This window comes from Antedon bifida, chromosome 11 (assembly GCF_963402885.1).
Source record: "Antedon bifida chromosome 11, ecAntBifi1.1, whole genome shotgun sequence".
NCBI lineage: Eukaryota > Metazoa > Echinodermata > Crinoidea > Comatulida > Antedonidae > Antedon > Antedon bifida.
Window position 1 is genome coordinate 18,479,144 of NC_136236.1, and position 23,458 is coordinate 18,502,601.

Below are 23,458 nucleotides of genomic sequence, written 5' to 3' on the forward strand. Positions count from 1 at the left end.
TAATTGCAATGAAATTTCATTATTAATTACATAATGAATTATATATTATAATAAAATTGTTAACGGCACTATAAAAACTTACTTCAAATAAACCGCATTTTCAATTTATGCATACCAAGATACACTTCAACATAAAATGGAAAATTAATAGCCTTTTGTAGCCTGGGACTACAGACAGAATGCAATGAGATCCTTCATACAACAGGGATATCTTATTACATTGCTCATTATTGAATTCGTTTAATCTGCTATTGATGAAATAATAATCTTATTTTAACTGAGAAACAGCCTTAAATTGGCCGCAAAAATGAGCTTCAATTACAAATCTATTTGGATTATAATTTCCTTTTCATACAGGTAATTCTTAAAAATTATTTATTTTTGCAATCAATTATAATAATATCCATTCCATAAACCAATTTACACTGACCTTATTAATATACAAACAATTATTAACCTACATTGTTTTTTAATCATTTTTAAATTAATTTTATTAATCAATGTTTTATCAATTGAATTTTAGTAATCAACAGAAGAATAAAAATAATGATTTTCTGGTAAAAAGTGATTAAACCAGTTTCTATGGTAACAGACGATCGATTACAGTGTTTTGCATCATGTACCATTCAGAATGTTCTACCTGGATAAATTGTAATTTAATAACAAAACATACTGTAATTTGAAATGTTAATATCAAGTATTTTCATATTTCTTAATCACGTACAGAAAAAAAAGTACTGTAAATTTTTTATTTTTTATATCTTTGTTAATTTTGTGTTTTTATAGTTTTTGTATTTACTGTTTGTATTGTTTGAGGGTCCCTAATGATCAGCTGATGATGGATGGATCACCCTCATAAAATATTGTTGAAATAAATAAATAAAAATATAAATAAATAAAGTAATAATCAATATTATTATTGTCATTTGCCATGCTACTGTCAAAATGTTAAAATATTACTAAATTAATAATTAACCATATTAATTTGTATTTTGTATTTTATTAGTTTTTATTTCGTATTTTTTTTTATTATAATTTTATTTAAATATAATTTTGGAGTGATTTCTCTAAAGGATCTGTTTTGGTTTTAGCCAATTCTCACTTCTCTTACTTATTGAGTGCCCAAATAAATATTAAACCCATAAGAGGACATTTTGACTATAAGTTAATCCTCTAAAATGGATTTTTTTTTAAATCTATAAACATTTTAAAAGAATAAAACTTGTTTTTGTTTTAAAAAAATGTCAATTTGATCACGCTTTACTGAGATTATTTCAGATTTGAAAGTTTCATTAACAAAACAAATAGTTTTATGGCATAAAAATTAGAACAATTCCATAACTTAATAATCGCTTCCAATTAAAATAATTATTCAACAATCACATTCCTCGATCAAACAATACGCATCTAAGAAAAACAATGCAGTTGTAAAGATGAAAGGCCGGCTTTTTTACAGAACCCGAAGAGCATGTCTAACGTGACTATTAAAGACCTAACGAAGGGTGAACTAAATACTGTTAGCGTTTTTACAATTAGGCTCAAACAAGACCGATTCTGTTATAGGTGTCAATATCGTTGAAATCGAAACTGGCTTTCTTTAAGAATCGAGTTCTCACGACTGTATACTTATAAACAAGCACTGTAGCAATTTTATTTTAACAATGTATGTAGGTTTTGAATAGAAATTGTTATTTCTTCCTGACTCTTAAAATTACTAATAGTTCAACAAATATGGATAGTCCATATAATTATTATAGAAATTAAAACACAATAAGTATGGGCAAATAATCAAACCACCCGACATTGCTTGTGGGTTTATATATATTATTTTACTTCAACAATTTATAATTTATTTCTTGGATTCATACTGTAGTAAATAATATTATACTTTCTTATTTTTATATTGTTTAAGGTTTGTATGGAGAATAAAAACTTAGTAATGTTTGAATCACCTGGTATACTGCAAACTTTACTACAGTTTTATACAATTTATTCAAGTAAATCTTTGGGAAAACATGGCAATACTTTCAATCCAACAGCAGGTCCAACAAGGATACAATTCCTCCAGTTAATACCATACATCTCTTAGATATTACTGCTATTACAAGTTCTATTCTGCTATATTTAGACCTAACTAAATATTGTAAACTTTGTTTGTGTTCTTAAAAGACAAAATAAATGATATTATTCTACTCGAACAGAGATGATTGCATTGCATGGATGGGAAAGTTGAATCCAGACAAACGACAACTGCAAGGATATATTTTCACAAACAAGTGAAGCATACATTTCTTGCATCCAGGCGGCTGTTCTTAGATCCTTTCTCAATTGAAAGATAAAAGTACAATATTGATTATGCCATTTGTATGCTATGTTTAGGAAAAGAGAAATTAGGTCCATGATGGTGTGCTGGCGATGTTTTAAATGCATAACAACAAATAATCATCATTTAAAATAGATATAAAAATAAAATTTAACAGATATTGTTTGTGTTAAGTTTGTGTTTGTTGCTGACAGTTACGACAGTAGAACCGTAATCCATAGCCATAAATATTGGCAAGAGTTGTTACATGGTTCTGGTGGTAGAACAAGTCTTCTCAGATTTAAGGACAATAAACTGTAGCCCTATGAACACAAAATGGTTGTGTGAACTCTAAAGAACCTAGTATATCTTTGAAGACGAATAGGGGGTTACAGAGCTAATTCACATACAGCAACTATCAGGAGAAGGGAGAGTGCCATAATTGACATTTACTGACATGAGGTGACTCTTGATGAAAATTATTGATTATTTGTTATTCACCTTGAAATTATATAAGGCGCAATAAAAACTGTGTATGTATTGTTATCACATGTGATACAAATGTGAAAATGTATCATAGAACAAGCTGTAGATACAGTACTGAATAGTACTTTTTCTAATGGAATTCTACTAGAAAAAACACATAATATAAACTTATTATCTTTATGAGCTTGAATGAATGCAAATTTGCAATAACATTAAACAGTAATATCGATAATGACAACAGACAATAAAAACCAGGATACGACATACAAACTTTACTACGTCGTACATCAATCATATTTACAGTCATGTATATGCAGGTGATTTCTCACCTGCTTTGACAATCCCACAATGCAACTACGCTATTGATCACCATACAGATTAAGTTTTGTAATTATAATTATTAGAATATACAAAATAATTATTATTAGAACTAAAGGTATGAAGCTTATGATCGATAGAATAATTGATTTTAACTTTGACATATGATATAATTTACGTATTGAAATTTATTTTTATTATTTATATTATTTATACTATAATAAAAAATATTTTCAAATACTAATATACTAACTTGAAGAAAAACTAATTTGTGAACTGAAGGTGGATAGGTCTCATCAATACACATGTTCTTTATGTAATTGGATCATTTTCATCAGTACAAAATCATTAATCATACAATTTTATGGATCTAGAACTTTTATAATTTTAATACTATTAAAATGGTAATAACTCTCCTCATTTTAAAATATAAAAAAAAATTTTTCATAATACTGATAAATTCATATTAAAATAGGTCGTGAACTTTACATGATCTTGGATTAAAATTGTGGAAACGTGACAAATTATTACAAAGTCGTTTATAATGAGTAGAAAAAAACGTGAAATTACCTTTTCTAAATAATCAACGTGTACCGTGTGCCATTCTCCGTCGCTAACTCCTCCAGGTATGCTTGCCTCCACGCTGGTTGTTTCGTCTCCCACGGAAAACGAGAACTGGACTCTGTCGTCGATGATTTCCAAAGCAATGAAATCGTTCCTCTGATTGTATCGGCCGTTGTAGAATAGTAGTCCATTCCCAGTCAATGTGGCAAAACTATTTAAAGAACGTAAAACTTTTCATTTAATGTTTTTCAGAAAAGAGTTATCATACAAGACTTCCACATTAATGATAAAAACAAGTTTTTAGATTAAGTAAATTTTTAGTTTTTGTTATATAAGCTCATTTTTTGTAAATTAATATCAAGATTTACAGTAGTTCTATTGGCATTACAATATTTAATGTTTTATTCATTATCTGAAATCTTTATCACAATTCTTCACAATTGACGGTTGGGTCTTGTGAGAGTAAAAGGAAGCTAATCTAAAAGTGTCTAGTAATCATATTTATTTTTTAGTTAGTTCCCGATATAAATGAGATTTTTACTTTACTGCATCACGTAATTACAACTGTAAAAGAACAAAGGTCACAGACTGTACTTGGGACGTCAGCCATTTCTATTATTGGTAGCCCCAGCAACTCAAATGTTTGACTTTACTTTAATATCCAAACATCAAATATTGTTCCCCCAGCGAACGTCAGCTATTGGTCCAAACCTTTATACAAAGACTGGATGAAGAGCTGTGTAAACATGCTAGATACCACAATGGTAGCACAAAGTTATGCAGACAAACTGATTTGATGTTAGAACAAGGGCTAGAATATGAATTTGTATAAGCCTAGAGAAGTATTACAGTCTCAAGGGAAGGAACCCTGTTGCAACCCTCAGGATTTTAACTCTCTAACAGGTGGCCTAGTTCATAAACCCATTAAACTTTAGTATGGAAGAATTAGTTTATGCTCAACAAACCCCTATGAAATATGCAACATTTATTTTATGTTTCTTCTTCTGCAAAAGATTTACCTGAAACAGGTGACCAGATTTTAGAGACTGTATTTTATGTTATCATATTTTGAGAATATGTATCAGAAAGAGGCCCTACTACAGTAATTTCATAATGGCTTAATCACCAATACAATGTAAAGTTGCCAAGAGATACATTTTAAGGGGCTAAGAGAAAAGAAGCAGGGAGTTTGTATGCTTATTTCTATAACATATCCCTATAACATGAGTTGAACGAGTAGATTTTACCTTTAAACCTAAAGACAATAATTATTTGTCCCTCCAACCTGCCATAGGCTATTGGTGGCAACATTCTGTTTGAAAATGGCTTTTTCATTTATTTCATCAAGTTTACAAATAGTGGTGAAAATGATGAGGAGAACTGAAGATTTGCTTTAAACAGATTCGGGCAAGTTGGCAAATCTGGAATATTATCATGAGTTGAATATTGAGGTGAACAGCCACCTAGCAACAGATTCAACTCTATATGCAATAACTACATAGGTTGGTAACCTTTCAGTGACCTATTCATTTCAATGTTTAATAATATTTTTGAACATTGCAAATTGGCAATTTCAAAGAACTGAAATGTACCATGCAAATTAAATTTCTCTATTGCAGCAAATGTCAAATTTATAGTGTTTAATATAGCATAAATGCACTAGCAAGCTGTGAAAATTGTAAAGATAGGGTAACCTTGGTTATACCTTACAACTTGGGTGTGAGATAGTGAGGAAACCATATGCAATTATTATAGAAAATGGCACACTAAAAAAAGGCAGTCTAATTGGAAATTTATAAATAAAGGTTTAAAAACTTAAAATGTATTCATTATTCTCAATTAACAAATAATAAATCGAATTACAATTCAATTTAACCCAATTTTTATATCATGCAACCAAATCATGAAATAATCTTCCAAACAGTATAGAAACATTTTTTTTTTCACACAATTTTAAAAATAATACAATTTTGTTTCCTCCTCTTTTGCCTTTTACTGGACAATCTGCATTGTTTATTTTCTTTGGACTGTTTGTTTTATGTATGTGCATAAATGAGATCAACTTTTAACATCATAACTGAAAGTGTTCATAGGAAAGACAGAAATGAATAAATACAATATGATGCATGTAAATACGAAAAGGTAATAAGAAGAAAAAGTAGTCTTGGAAAGAACAAACCTTAGTGAAATTTTGAGCCGTATTCTTTGAGTCAACGCATAGAACATTAGGAAAGCTCTCTCCGGGAAGTTCCGCGTCCGCATGTCACAGAAAGGCTCATCGTACCCCCCATCACATATGCACTCGAATCCACCACCAATGAGATAGTTCACACATCGTCCACCGTTTCTACATATGTAATGTTCATCTTCGCATCTATCTTCATTATAATTGATCTCACAATTCACACCTGCGAAGAAAATATATATTTATTTATTGCTTATAATAGACAAAAATAACAATTAAACAACAAATGACAATTTATGCAGGCTTGTTGACTACCGTCCAAATACACATAAACACATTAATTGTTCGTTAGGATCTTGAAATATTGTTCTCACTATTTTAAACTGTTGCTGCCTGGAAATTTCTGTTGAAAAATTTCAAAACAATGTTTTATAAAACTGTATTTTAAAATCTGTTCTTTTCATTTTGCTGGCAACAAAAGATCGTTTCAAAATAGGGTATTTTAAATCTGTATTTGTTTGCTCAGCAGAAACAGGCCCATAAAATCATAACCAATCCTGATTTTGTTTAAATTTCTGTCAACACACATTTTTGTCTTTTTTATTCTTTGCAAACGTGAAACTATGTTAAATGGATCAATTGCAAATAATTCAATTCTATCCAAAACATATTCATTGCATTCAAATAATCTAGTTCTGGCTTCTAAAAGAGCTTACATACCTTTGAATAGAAATAACAATTGAATATTACATGTATCAGCAACCATTAGCTCACTTACTAAAAGCTCTAAAGCCTCTTTTACATATTCAGTGGAATCTAATGGTATATTAAGTAAGCATATTGCCGGTAATGTCAGTCTAGACCCTTTTACACTGAAGACAAATTACAGTAACTCGGAAGATTTTTTTCAAAAGAAAAAAGTCAGACACAGATGACTTTTCTTACCATCTTAAAGCTTGAATTAAATCAAATAAGGATATCTCGCACATCTTAAATTTATACTTTGATTGAAAACTGCTATACCACACAAACATGTATTAAAAACTCTGTTGCGTGAACACTGGTACAGACAGAGATGTTCCCTACATTTTCTGAAGGTGGGACCCCTCCTCCACTTGTCATCAACAAACCCATAAAATGTGTATACAGAAGCAACTTTGCACTATCAAAAAACATATTTGATAACGTTTTTTTCCCTTGCTTCTCAAATTTCTGCATTTAGTATATTTTCAATATTCATATATTTGTAAATTTATAACTGTTTCTTCTGTGCGAAATTCCAGAAACTATAAAATGTACAAAACAGCATAATGGAGTTGAAATTCTATAAAGCCTGAGCGATACGATAACAGCTTGAGGCAAGTATAGTACAAGAAAATGACTAAAGAAAACGTAAACAATGCTAGAAATATGATCACTGCAGAAATAATAAATAGGAAAATGGTTGTCATTGATAAGCAATAGGAAAGAATGATTTGTTGACTAAAACATGAACTGAATTCATTGAGATAACAATGCAGTGATATTAACAGCATCAAAAAGCCTAATAAACATTTTACATGTTACAAATTGAAAATATTTGTTATTTTTTGTGATATTTTAACAGAAAAAGAAACCAAATTATGAAAAGCAATACACAATGTTTGTAGAAAAACTTATGAAATAGAAATATTTGGTCAAATTAATCAAAATTATATTTCAAACAAATAAATAACAAAAAAAAGAAATATTTCGACAAACCCTTTAGAAAAAAAACTGTAGGCCTACCAGACAAATTTATTTATAAACCTGCACATCTTTATTTATGATTTTTTTCTCACCTGTGGAAGTGTTAAAATAACATACTAGCTCCCTCCTGTCTTTCTTCAGTTTTGATTAAACTACTCATTTAATAAACCAAAACCTAGGGTATCAAGAGGTTTGTTTATAACTAGCATCAGAGGCTTTTTATCACCACAATGTTTATGGCTTTTCTGTCACAGGCCTAGATTCTTTATACCTTCTGCTGTTGATCATGCAGGCTAAAGGTTGCTTTATCCTCTATGTCAATGATGACATTGTGATTGTTGTGGAAGATGGGAGTATAGAATATTTGTTAGGCCTGGTTCTTCCTACCCTTTGCTTTTGATCATGGAGGCTAAAGGTTGTTTTATCCTCTATGCCAGTGATGAGGTTTTGATTGTCTTGGATGGAACTAGAATATTTTAGATGGTAATTCAATCTGCATTTATTTATAAACATACATGCATTTACATATTATTTTCAGGTACTTAACACAAGATATATAGGTCATATACGTGTTGCTTTGGATCTTTGTGATTTAATGGATAATTAATGGAAAATGTATTCATTTTACTTTTGAACTGTACTGTTTTATTTCATTTTTTATATATTATTAACTTTTATTTTTATTTTTAAAGAAGCAAATAGAATTAACATTTGATGAAGAGAATTATGCTGGTTGTGGTGATGGTAGCAATGAGTTGTTGGCGACAAAGTGATTAGATGGTATTATGATAAAAAAGTATTTTTATGGCAATGTTGTATTTGGGAATAGTGATGATGATATTATATAGCAGTAATGGCGTTTATGTTGGTGGTATGGCAGTGGTTGTTTGATGTCGCAGTGAGGATAAAATGTGTGTTTATCGGTTTTATAGTGGTTGTGCTGATGTTTGCGTTTTGATGATGATGTCATAGTTGGATGGTAATGGTAGCATGGCAGTGTTGACATTTGAATAATTGTGTCAATCATGGTACAAGCTGCAGTGACTATTGTGATGTTGGAGATTTAGAGCTGTCTAAGTAGGATTGCAATGGTGGTATTGATGTTTGTTAGTAGTGGTGATGGTGGATGCAGTGGGACAGCGCTCATTGGTTTGTGTTTGGGGATAACATAGTATAATTGATGGTGGTACATGGCAGTGTCAGTGGTTGTACAGAATTTTATTGGGTGATGTCATAGCACAAAGTGGTGGTATAGCAGTGATATATATATTGGTGAACTTTTTGTGTCAATTTTTTTGTAGCCTAGGGCAAAAGGTAATTGTCGCATGCAACAGCACAGCGTGAATAACCGGTAACTTTCAACCAGTATGAACAGGCCCTAAGTTGATGAAAATAAGACTATAAAATACAAAGAACATAAAACCTACTGATGACATTGCAAATGCATCATAAACAACTATTCATCATCATAAAATGAAGGCAACCAATAAACACACCATGCAAGTGACATTTATGAAGTTTTCTGCTGGGATTTCAGAACAGACACACTCGTAATAAATGTTATGTCAAGTCTAAATTAAATTCTACAATTTCATATCAACTCAAATGCACAATAACATTAGTGATATACTGTCGTTTATTTTCCATAAAATCAGACAGATGGGTATTTTTATCAGTTGCAGACATTTCTTTTAATTAAATTAGATTTTTTTTATCAATTTTTGTAATTTTATTTAATTAAATTTCTTTCGCTTGAATTGATAGATTATTTGTTCTCCTGTAAAGCTATCATAAATCCTTGTAAAATATAGAGAGGAAAATTTCTCAGAATAGCAGAATGTCTATTTACACAGGCAAGGTAAAATGAATATTGAAAATGATAATGTATGCATTAAATAACAAATTAATTAAGAAATAGATTACTAATAGCAATGACTAAAAATAAATTAAGAAATTGCTGATTTAGAGTATGCTTTTTAGTTTGTTTATGATTATCGTGAGTACTAATAAAAATCTACTGGAGTTGTGAGATGCTCGGCGACATTCGACAAGTACATTCAAGTAGGTGAAGTGAGCTTTACCGGTTGATAACATATTTGATCTTAACCGTATTGGACAAGCGCCCTCGGATGTTCAAGTATATGAGGAAATGGTTATTGTTTCAATTATTATTAATGAATATATATTAGATATAGTACTACCCTGATGTAGACTTGGTGAACATGGTGGTAATAGACAGCATTGAAGTAATTGGGCCAGGAGGAGCCACCTAAAGCTTCAATGGCTTCCTTCCATATATCCTAAAACATTTTGTTAGGCCTTCCACCCATAGCCAGTAGGTTCGTAAGCTTTGAAAAAACCCCACTTTTTCCTGAAGTGCCCTAAATAGTGTCCACCAGTAAATTGCTAGTAAATCTCATTTTAATTGTATGGACACGATAGTTGCTTACACAACACTTGCCCCTTTTTATAGAAAAATGAACCCCCTTTAAAAATCCTAGCTATGGGCTTGCACCCCAGCCTAAATTTAACATGTAGCATCAACACAAGAAAAATATATGGTTACTGGAAAGAACTGCACCTTTTTTTTCACCAAGTCAATCAATATTTCGAAGCTCTGCTATATCCATTTAATGTTTAATTCACATATTTTTGCAATATTCCATGTTGACAATTTTTATTTAAATTTTAAATTATTATTATCCAGGTTCGCATTAAATGATGAGCAACAAAAACATCCGGTTAATAATAAAGTTAAAAATAAAATCATTAATCTTAAAAAATACCATTAAGAGTATCAATATGATATAATTACAGCACTGAGGGTGGATGTACTATCGCACTGATATTGGATGTCTAAAGCTATACACTATCAAACTTTATGTGACAAAAAATATGATGTGTCCATATATGGACATGATGGCTTATCTCTACCATATTTGGATATACCACTACCATATTTGGGCACATCACACTTTGTTGTCAAACTAGTTTGCTAGAGCTTTACAATTTAATTCTTGAAGGACGAATACGCTTACCTAATACATCATAATGTATTGCAGTAAGCTACGTTTTATTCTGTTAAAGATTTCCATTAAAATGAATATGACTCAATAGCTTTTAATAAGAAGCGCTCGTAATACACTACTTCTTACTATTATGATTATAACCCAGAAATTGGCATCATGAAACTAGAATTACTTGCAATGTTTTCATCTATCAGTATTTTGTTATTAAAGATAATAATCCAATATAGTTTCATCTCGATCCAATTGTACAAGAACTCCAAAACACTACTAAATTATTGTATCGTATATTAACGAATAAGCGTCTTGGTTGCGCAACTGCCGCTTTGAAACATACATGTTTATGACTGCTGTGGAGCTTACGTTATTAAAATAAATTGTATTTTTAGTTTTTCAAAGTAATAAACAAGCCTATGGTGAAATAACAAAATAATTAGAGACTGTTACGTGTGTCTCCTGAAGTCTCTTTAGGACTTAATTTTTAAAAAATAACCATTTTCCAACAACTTAAATACTACTCATTTCTAGCTAATTCATTTAAATTTGGCAAGTCAGACTCACTTTTTATTTTACTTTGGATGGTTCATGATGAGATTTGAAATTTCAATGTATATAATAAATAAATTAGGCAATTAGAAATTGGGCAAAATACTGAATGTATGATACTTATAATATTTCAGCCTACAGTACATAATACAGATTTAATAAGATATTGTGACAATGAAAATCAGGCATTTAAATATATAGCATATTTTTAAAATAAAAACAGGATGATAACTTGAAAATTGTGGACCTTATCTTGCAGACAAACTTACAATCATACTATGTATTTGATCAAAAACACAAAAACCAATGATTATAAGCTAATATTAGATTATTATCTAACTGGGGATTTTTTTAAATATAGTATTCTATCATGCAAGTATACAACTTATCAATAAACTGTAATCCTTTGATATGCAACAATTAATTCAATAATCCAGAATACAGTAGCAAATAGCTTAATAGCTGTCTATAAAATTATCATCAAGATCACTTCAAGTGACTTGGTCAATATCATATGTCAATATCTAGTGGTCAATCTACAAGTCCAGTGTGTAATGATAATCTGATCCTTTGCTAAGTGGTTTTAACACTCTCACCCTAAAGGTTTGGTGGAATGAAGATGTCAATAAACTGGAATAGATCTCTCATCTCAACTGACCAAAACATGTTCTGTGTTTATTCTATATAGGAATAGTTGGTACAGCTGTTGTGGTCTATGTTTCTCATTGGGATGAAAGTAAAGTATAAAAGTATACTGTATATTCTATGTATTTTTTCAATATTTATTCATTCTACTTCAATACACCCAGATGAGAGATCTATTCCAGTTTATTGACATCTTCATTCCACCAAACCTTATTTTAAATATGTTGCCTGGACCCCACATTTTAAAGCTTAAGCTTCCAGTGGGGTACCCCTTTTTCTCATTTATTATCTATTATTTCTAGAAAATGTTAACTGTTTTTTGTTTTTATTTGAGAAATAAAAATTATTGATTGATTGATTGATTGATTGATTGAGTAAGAACAGGTACCAAGCTACATTATAAAATCGCATGCATGAGTGAATTTTTTATTTTCTTATTATTTAATCTATTTTTCATATTTTTTATTTTGCTCCAGTAATAATTTATTAGTCAGAATATATAAATTATCTACATGATTGTCAAAACAGCTTAAAAAATAGACTGGAAAACATGTGATTTGGTCAAAAAAACATTTTTTAGGCGTAACCAATTCATTATATATATTAATTTAAACTAAAGTTACAGACTATTTCATAATTATTCTACTGCAGTTACTGCAGTAAAACACAGCTATTATTTGCTTTTGTTTTATGCACTTATTTAGCAAACTTGCTTTCAATAATCATAAACACTGTTTTGCAATGATATAGCCGCATAAATTGTCATTGTTATGGCAGTAAAAAATGTATTTACTGCAGTAAAATCATTTGACAATCAACAACTTATCAGAATTGCTGTGAAAGATAGATGGATTGATAACTGGTACTGAAATGTTTTAAAAGACTCCGGATTTCTTTAACACGTATTGACAAGAAAGATCAATCTCAAAGTTGACTGCAGATTAGCAAAAAATAATTATTGCTTTTAACTAAATCATTTCTGGCCTAAGGTTCTCTTTTTATAGGTTATTAATTAATGGTAATTTATTTATTTAATAGATCTTATCACATTATGATAATGAGGTAGACCTGCCATCTGTAGATACTAAATGTTAAGTAAATATCAAGTCTAGTTTGAAATCATTAATATTGGTTTTTTTTATGGCCAAGTACGGGTGTATAGCTACATAATGGCTTACATAGCTAATAGAACAAATAGAGTGAATAGTCAATCGTGTTTGCCTTAAATAGATTAACCTCTATAATCATTAAATATTCATACGGATGTATACACTAATATCAAATGAAACAGAATAAAAAATACATTTTTTTTTTGCCATTAAAGTAAAACCGTGAGTCATAATTTGTATAGAAATAAAATCAATTCATGCAACATTTGTACAATAACCCTTATCCTTCGTAGTCTAGGCACTTTATCCTCTGCAGGTCGTTGTCAATAGATTTATACACGTGATCTCATCTCACGTCAAATTTAGTAGTCTTTGATCAGACTACAGGTGTTCATGTATGTTGTTTGTTTAAGATACATATTTGATATGTAGACATATACTTTTAATTCACTAGCGAAGATAGAAGGAAATGACCAACAAATATGAACATTTAACTCAAGCAAAAAACGAATATCAATGAGTTAGTAAACTTGTCTAATAACGTCAAGGAGTGTGACGGAAATGTTACCAAAACAATGAGAAAAAACAACAAGAAGAAAGCAATCCTGATTACCTCCTCAGAATATTTAAAGTGTGTTTTTACCACAAGAGAGAAAACAGTATATTTCCCTACTTAAAACTTATACATAAACATTTTATGTAAAGAAACCAATGGAGAATACAGAATGAATATAATTAATTTTCTTTTAATGATATTTGGACTAGCCTACAGTACATTTTCCACATGAGAAAAATGAAATTCAGATATTTTTATTAAGGCTATAAAACTTAAGCTTTAAAAAGCCAATCTTGCATATGGGTGTGTTGCAGCAGGTAACATGTGATACTATATCATGGAACGTTCCTATGACACTGAATAAAATATCATGTCAGCATTGACAGAGAGAGAAATAAAATAATATGAATGATCCTTGGTTCAAAGTTAGGCCCATTTGAAGTCTCCCTGCCTTAATCAATGACCATGAGTTCTAGCAATAAAATCAATTCAAAGCCCTCTGTTTTCTAGGCCAATATATTAAATCAAGCCTAGAAATTGACCAACAATTTAAAGACCATCACAAACAGAACATGTGGAGGATCAGAATAAGCTTTTATGGTAGTGTTTTCTACGAATTCCTAACATAGATCATTAGCGGTATAACCACATCTAAAGAGATTTGAAGGGCCAATGTTATTCAAGAACAACTTTATTGTTTATTATACATTTTTATTACATCTCAAGGAAATGAGAAATACAGACAAGTATTCCTAAAGGACAAAATTAGAAAGTTTGTCATAGAAAACAATAATAAGGAAATACATAAACTTTAGTGCATTGAGCAAGTCTAAACACAATATATTGAAATACATAAACTTTAGTGCATTGAGCAAGTCTAAACACAATATATTGAATACATGTTGTGGTATAATTTTATTTGAAATAACTTTATATTTTCACTTCGTAGCAAAATGAATATAATTACTTAAGTGAGGAATTAAAAATATGGTTTACGAAATTTGGTAAACATTATGTGCATAATGAAAATAGTATTTTCCTATGTAAAATTGATTGCTGACATTTTTTCTTAAATTTGTTGCTGGAAATTTGCATAAATGTTGGTGAATTTCCTAAAAATTATGCAAAAAGTACTTAAGCTTTTTTAAAAAATGGATCATTAATAAAATATATTTTATAATATATCATTTTTAACAGAGGTTGAAATACTTTATTAAAAAAACTGTTTATGTTGTACTAATAAAGCGATATCAATATTGATTATTTATTTTGCTTTTAACCGGAAATCTATAATAAATATGAAAAAAAAATGTTTGTATATATTTATTTATGTATGTTTTCCTATAAAACCTTATCAATCTCGAAGTAGTCAATGAATACTTTATATCAGACAAAAGATATTTATGACTTCTGTAGTGTTTCATTAGAGTAAAACGCATTAAAACTAAATATATGAGAGAGAAAGATAGGTAAAGGGTGAGTCACGTTCAATCCCGCACACACACGCAAACAATGCTTAATCATTTCAGGTCGCGATTAACATCACGCTAAATGTCAAAATCATAAAGAAATATTAAAGAGATATATCAGATTTATGTCAATGTTTTTTTTAAAGTTAAAATAAACAACATTTTCTTTCTAGATTTATTTGTCCAGTTGACTGCTTTCAGAAAAACATTTATTTTATTTATTTAAGTTTGTTTTTTTTATATTCAATATTTCACTCAGAAGCTCCTAAGAAGGCAATAAGTTTCATATTTTACATTTTTATAATGATAAACATATTTTGTATTTTTACAGAATACAGAAACTTGGTCTTGCGTAAAACATACAAGAAATCAATACACAATTGTTGTATAAAAATTTGAGAAATAATATTATATATCAAAATGTTATCTTTACAATTTAAAAATATGATATAAAAAGTTGCTGTTTACAAAAAAGTTCATCCGTTGAAAGTGTTAAGAACCTAAAAAAAGTTGTAAAGACTTAAGTAAGTTCTTAACAATCTAGGCCTAATTTTTAAAAAATGCTCTTAAAATAAGATAGAAAAAGACTTGACTGCCCTTTCTGTTACTTACAGAATACTGTATGTTAAATGTCTCGAAAAGCATAATTTTTCAACTTTATAGCAATATCGTGGCAGTATCTTTAAAATTTTATTTTTTTCTTTTGATACATACAAATCAAATCAATTTACAGCAATGGATTCCTCTGATGTGTTGTACAAGGATGCATCTATTCAATAATAATTGAGATTTACGAGGGGCAAATGCAATGAATCATTCCATGTATAATAGTCACATATGTAACTTATAATATATTACTAAATGTAATTCATAATCCCATATTTTTTAATTTATAGCTGATATCCACAGTTCGTATTACTTAATAATTCTTGGGTTTATGTTTCATAAATGATTTGTGATAAAACTAATTGCATTTATGAGGTATTTTTTTTTTAATTTCTTCTATTTTTTTGGCCAAAATATGAATTGATTCTTCTATAGTAAAACACACATCTCAACTAAATCATTTTTAAAAATTAAATTAAAGATTATTTTGCACTATGCTGGAGAAACAGATCTTATATCTTTCTCTTTTCTTAAATAAATCAAACCTTTTTTACATTTTTATATAATCAAATAATTTCATTTTTGTAATTAACAAGATTTAATTTAATCAATAGAAATTTTGAAAGATTACTAACATTATGTTTACTATAATGAGTGATGTTAATCATAAATTTGAAGAAAAAAGTGATTTAATATTTTGTACAAAGATAAAATAACATGGTGATTTATTGCTTCGGACAATATGACACTTCTAAAATATTCTAGTAGTATAGCTGTATAGTAGTAGAACAAATGTTACCCAACGTCCGTGCCTTTGTGGACATTAAAAGCATTGGTCAGATTAGGAAAACCAAGACAAAAGGCTATCAATCACCCAATCAAGCTTTTCTATTTTATAAGTATTCATGTTCACTTAAAAAGAACAAAAGAAGTTAGCAAACAATGTGGTGTTTGTTTTCCAGTTTTATGAGTTTACACATATGTTATGAATCACGCAACTGGCTATTTTTAATAAACAATTATAAGAAAATATTTGTGCAAGTTGTGATTTTGTGTGCTTGTGTGCTTCTGTTCTATTGCATGTTTTGTACCAACTTCACAAGTTAAAGTGCGACGCTGATACAAAAATCAGTTTTAACAACATTGGTGCAATACCCACTACTTACTGTACAGTACTGAGACATACCTAACCTATATAGTCTGGCTTTGTCTGGAAGTACAGTATGAACGCCAGGCTAGTGATCTGGATTCTGTGGGTTCGATAGACGCCATATTATATTCTGCAGTATTCTCTCTGTACTAAGAGTATTACTTCTTAAATGGTAAAGTCTACTAGCCCATGCCTCCATTAAATTGGAGCTTTCTAACATATTATTACTACAGTACTCTCATTTCTTGAGAAGGGAAAGATTAGCACTAAAATAGACCTACCTAGAGGTAACTAAGAATTATAAGTCTACTAGCCCTTCCCATAAATATCAGATTTTCCAAGTACCATTCTCATTTCTTTTGATTATCAATGAAAGCTAGGCACGATAAAAACGTACTATTCTTTTTACAACTAAATTTTGTCAGGTTAAACATAGGTAAAACGACATTTTATATGAATACACGACTGTTCATTGACACTTTACTGTATATGATTTATAGTATTTTGATTTAATACAAGTTAATTATAAGTGTACCTATGCTAAAGCCAGCAATCCTATAGGTGAATACATCGCATGCCATCTCTCTGACGGATCCACTATCGCAAACTAGTCTGTCCAGTACGCATATCAGGATTATCATACGTAAAGTCGTGATATTATTGTGATCTAAAATCATATATCAAATTCATATTGAATTATGATCGAGATTTGAATAATTAAAGCATGAAATATAATCCTGATATTGAATTACATATTAATAAATCAAGAGAAATATTTGAAACTTGTGTAACATTTTCAAGATCATTAATTATTCGTAGTATAATAACTTTGTATACCTGAGGCAGTACATTAATATACATTGCAGTGACTGATTGACCAAGCAAAATTAAAAATTTGAAACTACAATAATAAAACTGGTTTTATACTACCCTGTAGGTGATTTTATTATTTACCTCCGCCAAGGAGGTATATGTAATCGATCGCGTGTGTTTGTTAGTTTGTTACTCAAAAAGTAATTACAAGATCTTTCCCAAAATGAAAATATAAATCCAAAGGCAAATTACTGAAAAAATGACAATGCTGTGGGTATCAGTGGCTGGATCTCAATGGACATATAGATAGATATGTGGTCACGGACCACTCCATTAAATTTTGGAGGCAATCCGGACCATGGTCCCAATTCTGGACCACTTTTTAAAATTATTTTTAGACTTGCTAGTGTTAAAAGATAGGACAGAAATTTCAAAAGCCGGTGAACAGACTTAAATTAACAAGTAAACTAAAATTGTATTTTCTCGAGAACTACTTGTCCAAAAAATTCTTCATTTTTGTACAAGAGGCAAGAATTATATTTTGTGATTTGTAACTTTAAAACATAATTAGATTTAATGTACAAGTTTTTTTGATGCGAGTTGTTTAAAAACCCTATTTATTTTCAAATTGACTCGTTTGTTTTTTATGTTTCTGTTCTATTGTTAGTCGGCTTAAGCTATTGTAAAGTTTAAAAGCGGGTTACATAACCTTTACACCAAACTTGCATACACAAGCTTGTAGTGAAATTAGCCTAAATCACACAGCATTAAGACAGACACTTTCTAGTTTATAATGACAACAGTTGTTTTCACATGACTATGATCAGTAATATTACACAATTTCAAGAAGATGTTTAACCCACAAGGCAAATTTTTATAATAATATAATATCTCACAGATCTACGTAAAGGGCATTACTCACTACTTTATCATGCAGAAATTTACAAAGAGCGGTTAGCGGCATCTTGTCTATTCAAGAATGAGGGAAAACACATACTAAGTTTGGAGGGCCAAATATTGAAATATACTTTTAGTTATACTTATTTTTACTCAGGCCATATATATAAAATATAGTTACAACTACCATGTTTTTTTATTTATTTATGAATAAATTTAGGTAAAGAGGTTCGCTGTAATTTTTTAATTATTTGAAGGCAAGTTTTCTTGACCAGGGGAGTTTTCTTCAATGACAAGAAGAGTTTGCTTTGACAAGGGGATGTCACACGAATGATAAAACCTCCCCTTGGCTACAGGCCTAGCATAATCCATTCAAAATCTAATTCCCAAAATTATTACTACAATTGCAAACAAGTACATCTCACCTTTCTCAAAATTCTAAGTCAATTTTCCCAAAGGGAGGCAAATTATCAGCAAATTGAAAGGAATTCAAATTGACATAGGGCAACCTTACAACTGTTTGGGAACATACATTTAAAATGTTGTCTGCATTCTATGGAGGTTTTTAGTCCCAAATGGGAGTTATAAAATAACTTACTCAATGCAATAAATTTGTTTTGATCAATTTATGTTGTTTAGTTACCTCAATTGGTGTTTTGAAATTCCATTAACAAAATAAGATAACTTTAACTACCATCTGTGTTTACAGATTTTAATTCATGTAGTTATCCCTGGAAATATCAACATTTTAATTTAACACAAACATCAAAAGAATAGGTTTATACTGTATAAATTTTAAACATAATAATATTAATTAGCTTCATCTCTTAATACAAACTAAGCATAACAAATAACTACTGGATAAGATAAGATGAACAGCAAAAAACCTAATAATAAATCAAACGTTTAAATTGTGCCAAATCCACACAAAAAATTATCAAAAGGCCAATTGTATCCAGAAAATTGATAAAATCAGTTTTTATATAAATTTTAAATTAATCAAAAGTGGGTAAATGTCTGACAAAAGGAGTAATTTCGTTCCAAAGAGAGGATGCAAATAATGTGTGCATCCACCATTGTGGAAAGGGGGGAACTTATAGACTCATGAAATTTATGAAATGGGTCAAATATAAGAGGCATTCTATTTAAGGTAAAGGCTTTTATTAGTGAGAATAACTACAGTCGACTCCGCCTAAGTCGAATCTAATGGGACCGGTATAAAAATTCGAGTTACGCGAACTTCGACTTACAGATTTGTAAAAAAAAATGCTAGGCCTAGGCCTAGGTTCACTCACTAGCCGCGCTATGGCTAGGCCTAGTACACCCTGCCCTGTCGCGATCGCGGCCCACGCGATGAGCCTTCTTGAATTGAGTTTGCTTAGCTAGCTAGCTAGGCCTAATAAATGCTAAGCCTCTTTTATCGGCAATGATAAACTGTATTTTCTTTTATGGTTTAAGCCCGAAACAATACGAAAACGTATAATAAATACATTTCGGTTCTTATTCGAAATCGGTATCCATTGTTTATTGCCATCTGTCTAGCACAAAATGGGTACCCACAAAACGCCGCTCAAGTTCTCAACTCTGAAACAACTCAACTCATACACTATTACACTAGCGCGAGTTGTAGGACGCCGCCTATACTATACAACCTGCTTGAGAGAACCGATATGGTCCCACATTATCTCCTCTGTCGTTTGTTTATCGAATTACGTACGTTTCATCGGCTTTTTTAGCCGCGTTGTTGCCGCGTGATTTGTGACTTCGACTTATACGATATAAATAACTAAAGAATGTGTGTATTCGGACCGCAAAAAGACGTCGACTTAGACGAATTTCGACTTAGAAAAATTCGACTTACAAATAAAAATTACACAGTAATGTATAGGAAAGAATTGGGACTTTCAAAAAAATTCGACTTTCGCGATTTTTCGACTTACGCGAATTCGACTTAGGCGGAGTCGACTGTATTACACAAAATGTCTGTTTCTATTATTATGTTGTAATGCATAATATTCTTTTAAAACATAAATTCCAAAGTTTGTGAAAAATAAATCATAAATTGAAACATTTTCACTCCAGACTACACAAATAATGTCAGTTAAACTCTAACACAAAAACACAAATATGTAGGGTGGTGATCTCCAACAGTGTCGATCATTAAGGTACGAATACACAGTGTGGGGCTTGCTGGATCATGGTTTTCCATGAGAAATGTTGCAAATTTTTCCCTAATTAAATGTATACAGCTCTATAATTAGATGTGCTCTGATAGAACTCTGTATCAGTTTATCCTAATCTTATAAAAGATCTCACTGGAGCCATACATACAAATACAAAAGTCATACAAAACTTCTCAATGATTTTCAGTTTCATCTGTCTGTCCACAAGTAGTAAACATACAGTAATTTTAAAATTATAAAATGCCACACAGACGTGCCTGGTATCATGTCATTTGTTGTCAGAAGGGCTCATGATGCATTATACCTTTTGTAGAAAAATGAACTTCTACGGGCTTGACAGCTTACAGGTTCAACAAAGAAACGCTAATATGAACATGGTACAGTAGTATTAGCCGAAAATGAGCAATACAGTTCAATAACAAAGTACATAGTGAGAATCCACTGTTTACAATACCAGCTCCTGCTATCTGGCAGATCAAATTCAAGGGAAATATTATCACATTATTTTAAACAGCTGATACCAGGAGGTGTTATGGCTACAGGCCTTTTTAAAAGACGTCAGGCAAGGAAAGAAACAACTCAATTGCACAAATGAAGATGTAGACAAAGTTAAATTAATTATTTTAACTGAGCTGATTCTAAGAAATCCTCTCCCCTTCCCCTACCCATCTATCCCCCTAGTTCCCTAGGAAAATCCTCCAGTCAAAGTGTAACCACTAAACCGTAAGGGGGTACAGTACAGTAGTTGCCCTAGAGTAACTGTAGGCTACTATGGGGTTGTAACTTGTAAGTGGTTGTTCAGATACTGAAATTGTTTGGCAAACTGTTCAAAATCGTGTGTCCCACAACAACAAAAACAATCAATGGCCAAATGTAAAGATGTTTTAAGAAAGCATTTCTAGACACAATTTCCTATTTCTTGTAAAAAAAACATTAACATTTGAACTACTTTAGGTCAACACAAATTTTAAAAGATTAAACTCCATTCACTTGAAACTAAATTTGTATTGATTTTCTACTTTAGCAATCAACTGTTTCTAATTAGTCTATTTTCATGAGTCTTGACAGAATTTTCCGACAAGTTATTGGAATAAATATTTACACACTTCAAACATTCATATATTGTTGTTAAAACATTAATTTCGGCCAGTGAATCTCGATTTAATATTTGATTTGTAACTTGCAAGTAAGCATGATAATTGACGCTGTGAACATGCATGGAAATAACGTATCCATCAACAAGCGGATTCTAGATACTGTACGAGATATTAAACCATCGCTCATCGAAAGCTAATCACCGTACATGCTTGTTCAGTATTTACTGTATTATATCAAGAATCTGTCAGATAGAATGTTGGTTGGAAGTAAAACAGACGATTGAGTCTTTAATGTTCAAACTATTAAAAAATGGTTAAAAACCTGATGAAACAGCACATCCAATTTATACATACAGTATTAAAGAGTTGGCGTTCTTTGAAACAGCCTTGGTAATTTTTTTTAAACAGTGGCCACCTAATTTTACACTAAAACAGGGGTATTTTTACATGCCCTTTTCTTTATAGGAGTTGAATTGCGGTCTATCAGAGATACAATGTTGTGGTTTAGGTTGTTCTGCATTAAAACGCACAAACAAAAAAAACACGCTTGTCTAATGTTATAATTTGAAAACTATCAGACATGGTAATAATACAGTACATGGTGGTTGAACAAGCCTTCACTGATTTGGAATGAAATCTAGGTACATCTTTCAGGTGAGTAGGGGTTACCCCGGTGCACTGGTCATCCCATAGTATGCACTGAACTTTGCGTGGCATCGGCCCAAAGAGGCCTAATCTGAATTTTTTTCTGAAGTTTAGGAAACTACACTATAAAATCACCTTGCACAATACCTTCTCTTCACTAAACAATTTGAAAAAGTATTTAAACCGAGACGTAATTAATGATGTCTGTACCTACAGCACTACTGACATACCTTCCCGTGATTTCAATTACATACCATAAACAATTTGCCAACACCTTGTAATTACGATGCCTCATTTACAAATGTTCTCAACCACCAGCAACGAGCTATTTCACTTATAAATAGACTAATTTGTTAGGCAGTTTGGAAGATGTTAGAAGCCCATGGGAGGCATTATGCGCATCAGCAATAATAATTGCAATGACAAGGAAAATAAATATGAATTTATTAGCAAAGACAACACACATGAATAGTTGTCTAGAGGATCGAATGAGATTTAAAATGCAGTCCTACTTGTGCACTGATTAGAAAAACTATGCAAGTGAATACAAAGAATGTGATAACTTGAAGATGAAAAAGACAGAATATAAAATTAAAAATGAAAAATATTAAATTATTACAATACTAATGTGTGTTGTTGAGTGTGGGTGTCAAAAAGTAAAAAGTGGGTGATGCGCTGAATTAGGCTACGGTAGATAGAATACTTAAGGTTAGGCTTTAGGCTGGAACGAAGATTTTGAAGGATAGGATAATTACACTGGAAGGCTTATACTCAAACTAAGTGGAAGATAATTGTAAAATAGTTCATAAGATATTAAATTGAGCCATTTGGAATCAAATAAAATTGTATTCCTCCGTGAATTAAACTTCATTTTTACATTTCACAAAGTGCAAAGTATTCAAATGCGTGCCTCTGGCCATGAACTAACGCTTCATAAGTAGATACATGAAATGTAATTATAGTTGTTCAGATAAAATTTGTCATTCCAATTTGACCTTTGGACAGGCACTACAAGATACTATACAAGATCATTAGTGACGAGCCAATAGCAATACAGATCTTGTACATATAAAATATAAATCAAATACAGTAGAACCGCCAGGACCAAACTTTTTTGTTTTTTTGTAATCCAA

General features: G+C 30.6%; 1 protein-coding gene across 7 annotated transcripts in view; it reads right to left on the reverse strand.

Annotated features, from left to right (window-relative positions):
* The window catches only part of LOC144855481 (cadherin EGF LAG seven-pass G-type receptor 1-like), an 89,411-nt gene that overhangs the window by 50,904 nt on the left and 15,049 nt on the right, over positions 1-23,458 (reverse strand). For all 7 annotated transcript variants that reach the window (XM_078713364.1, XM_078713365.1, XM_078713363.1 and 4 more), the window contains exons 4-5: positions 5,850-6,078; positions 3,677-3,881 (exon numbers count right to left, since the gene is read on the reverse strand). In XM_078713364.1, the coding sequence (XP_078569490.1) occupies positions 3,677-3,881; positions 5,850-6,078 (434 nt within the window). The remainder of the gene's footprint in view (positions 1-3,676; positions 3,882-5,849; positions 6,079-23,458) is intronic.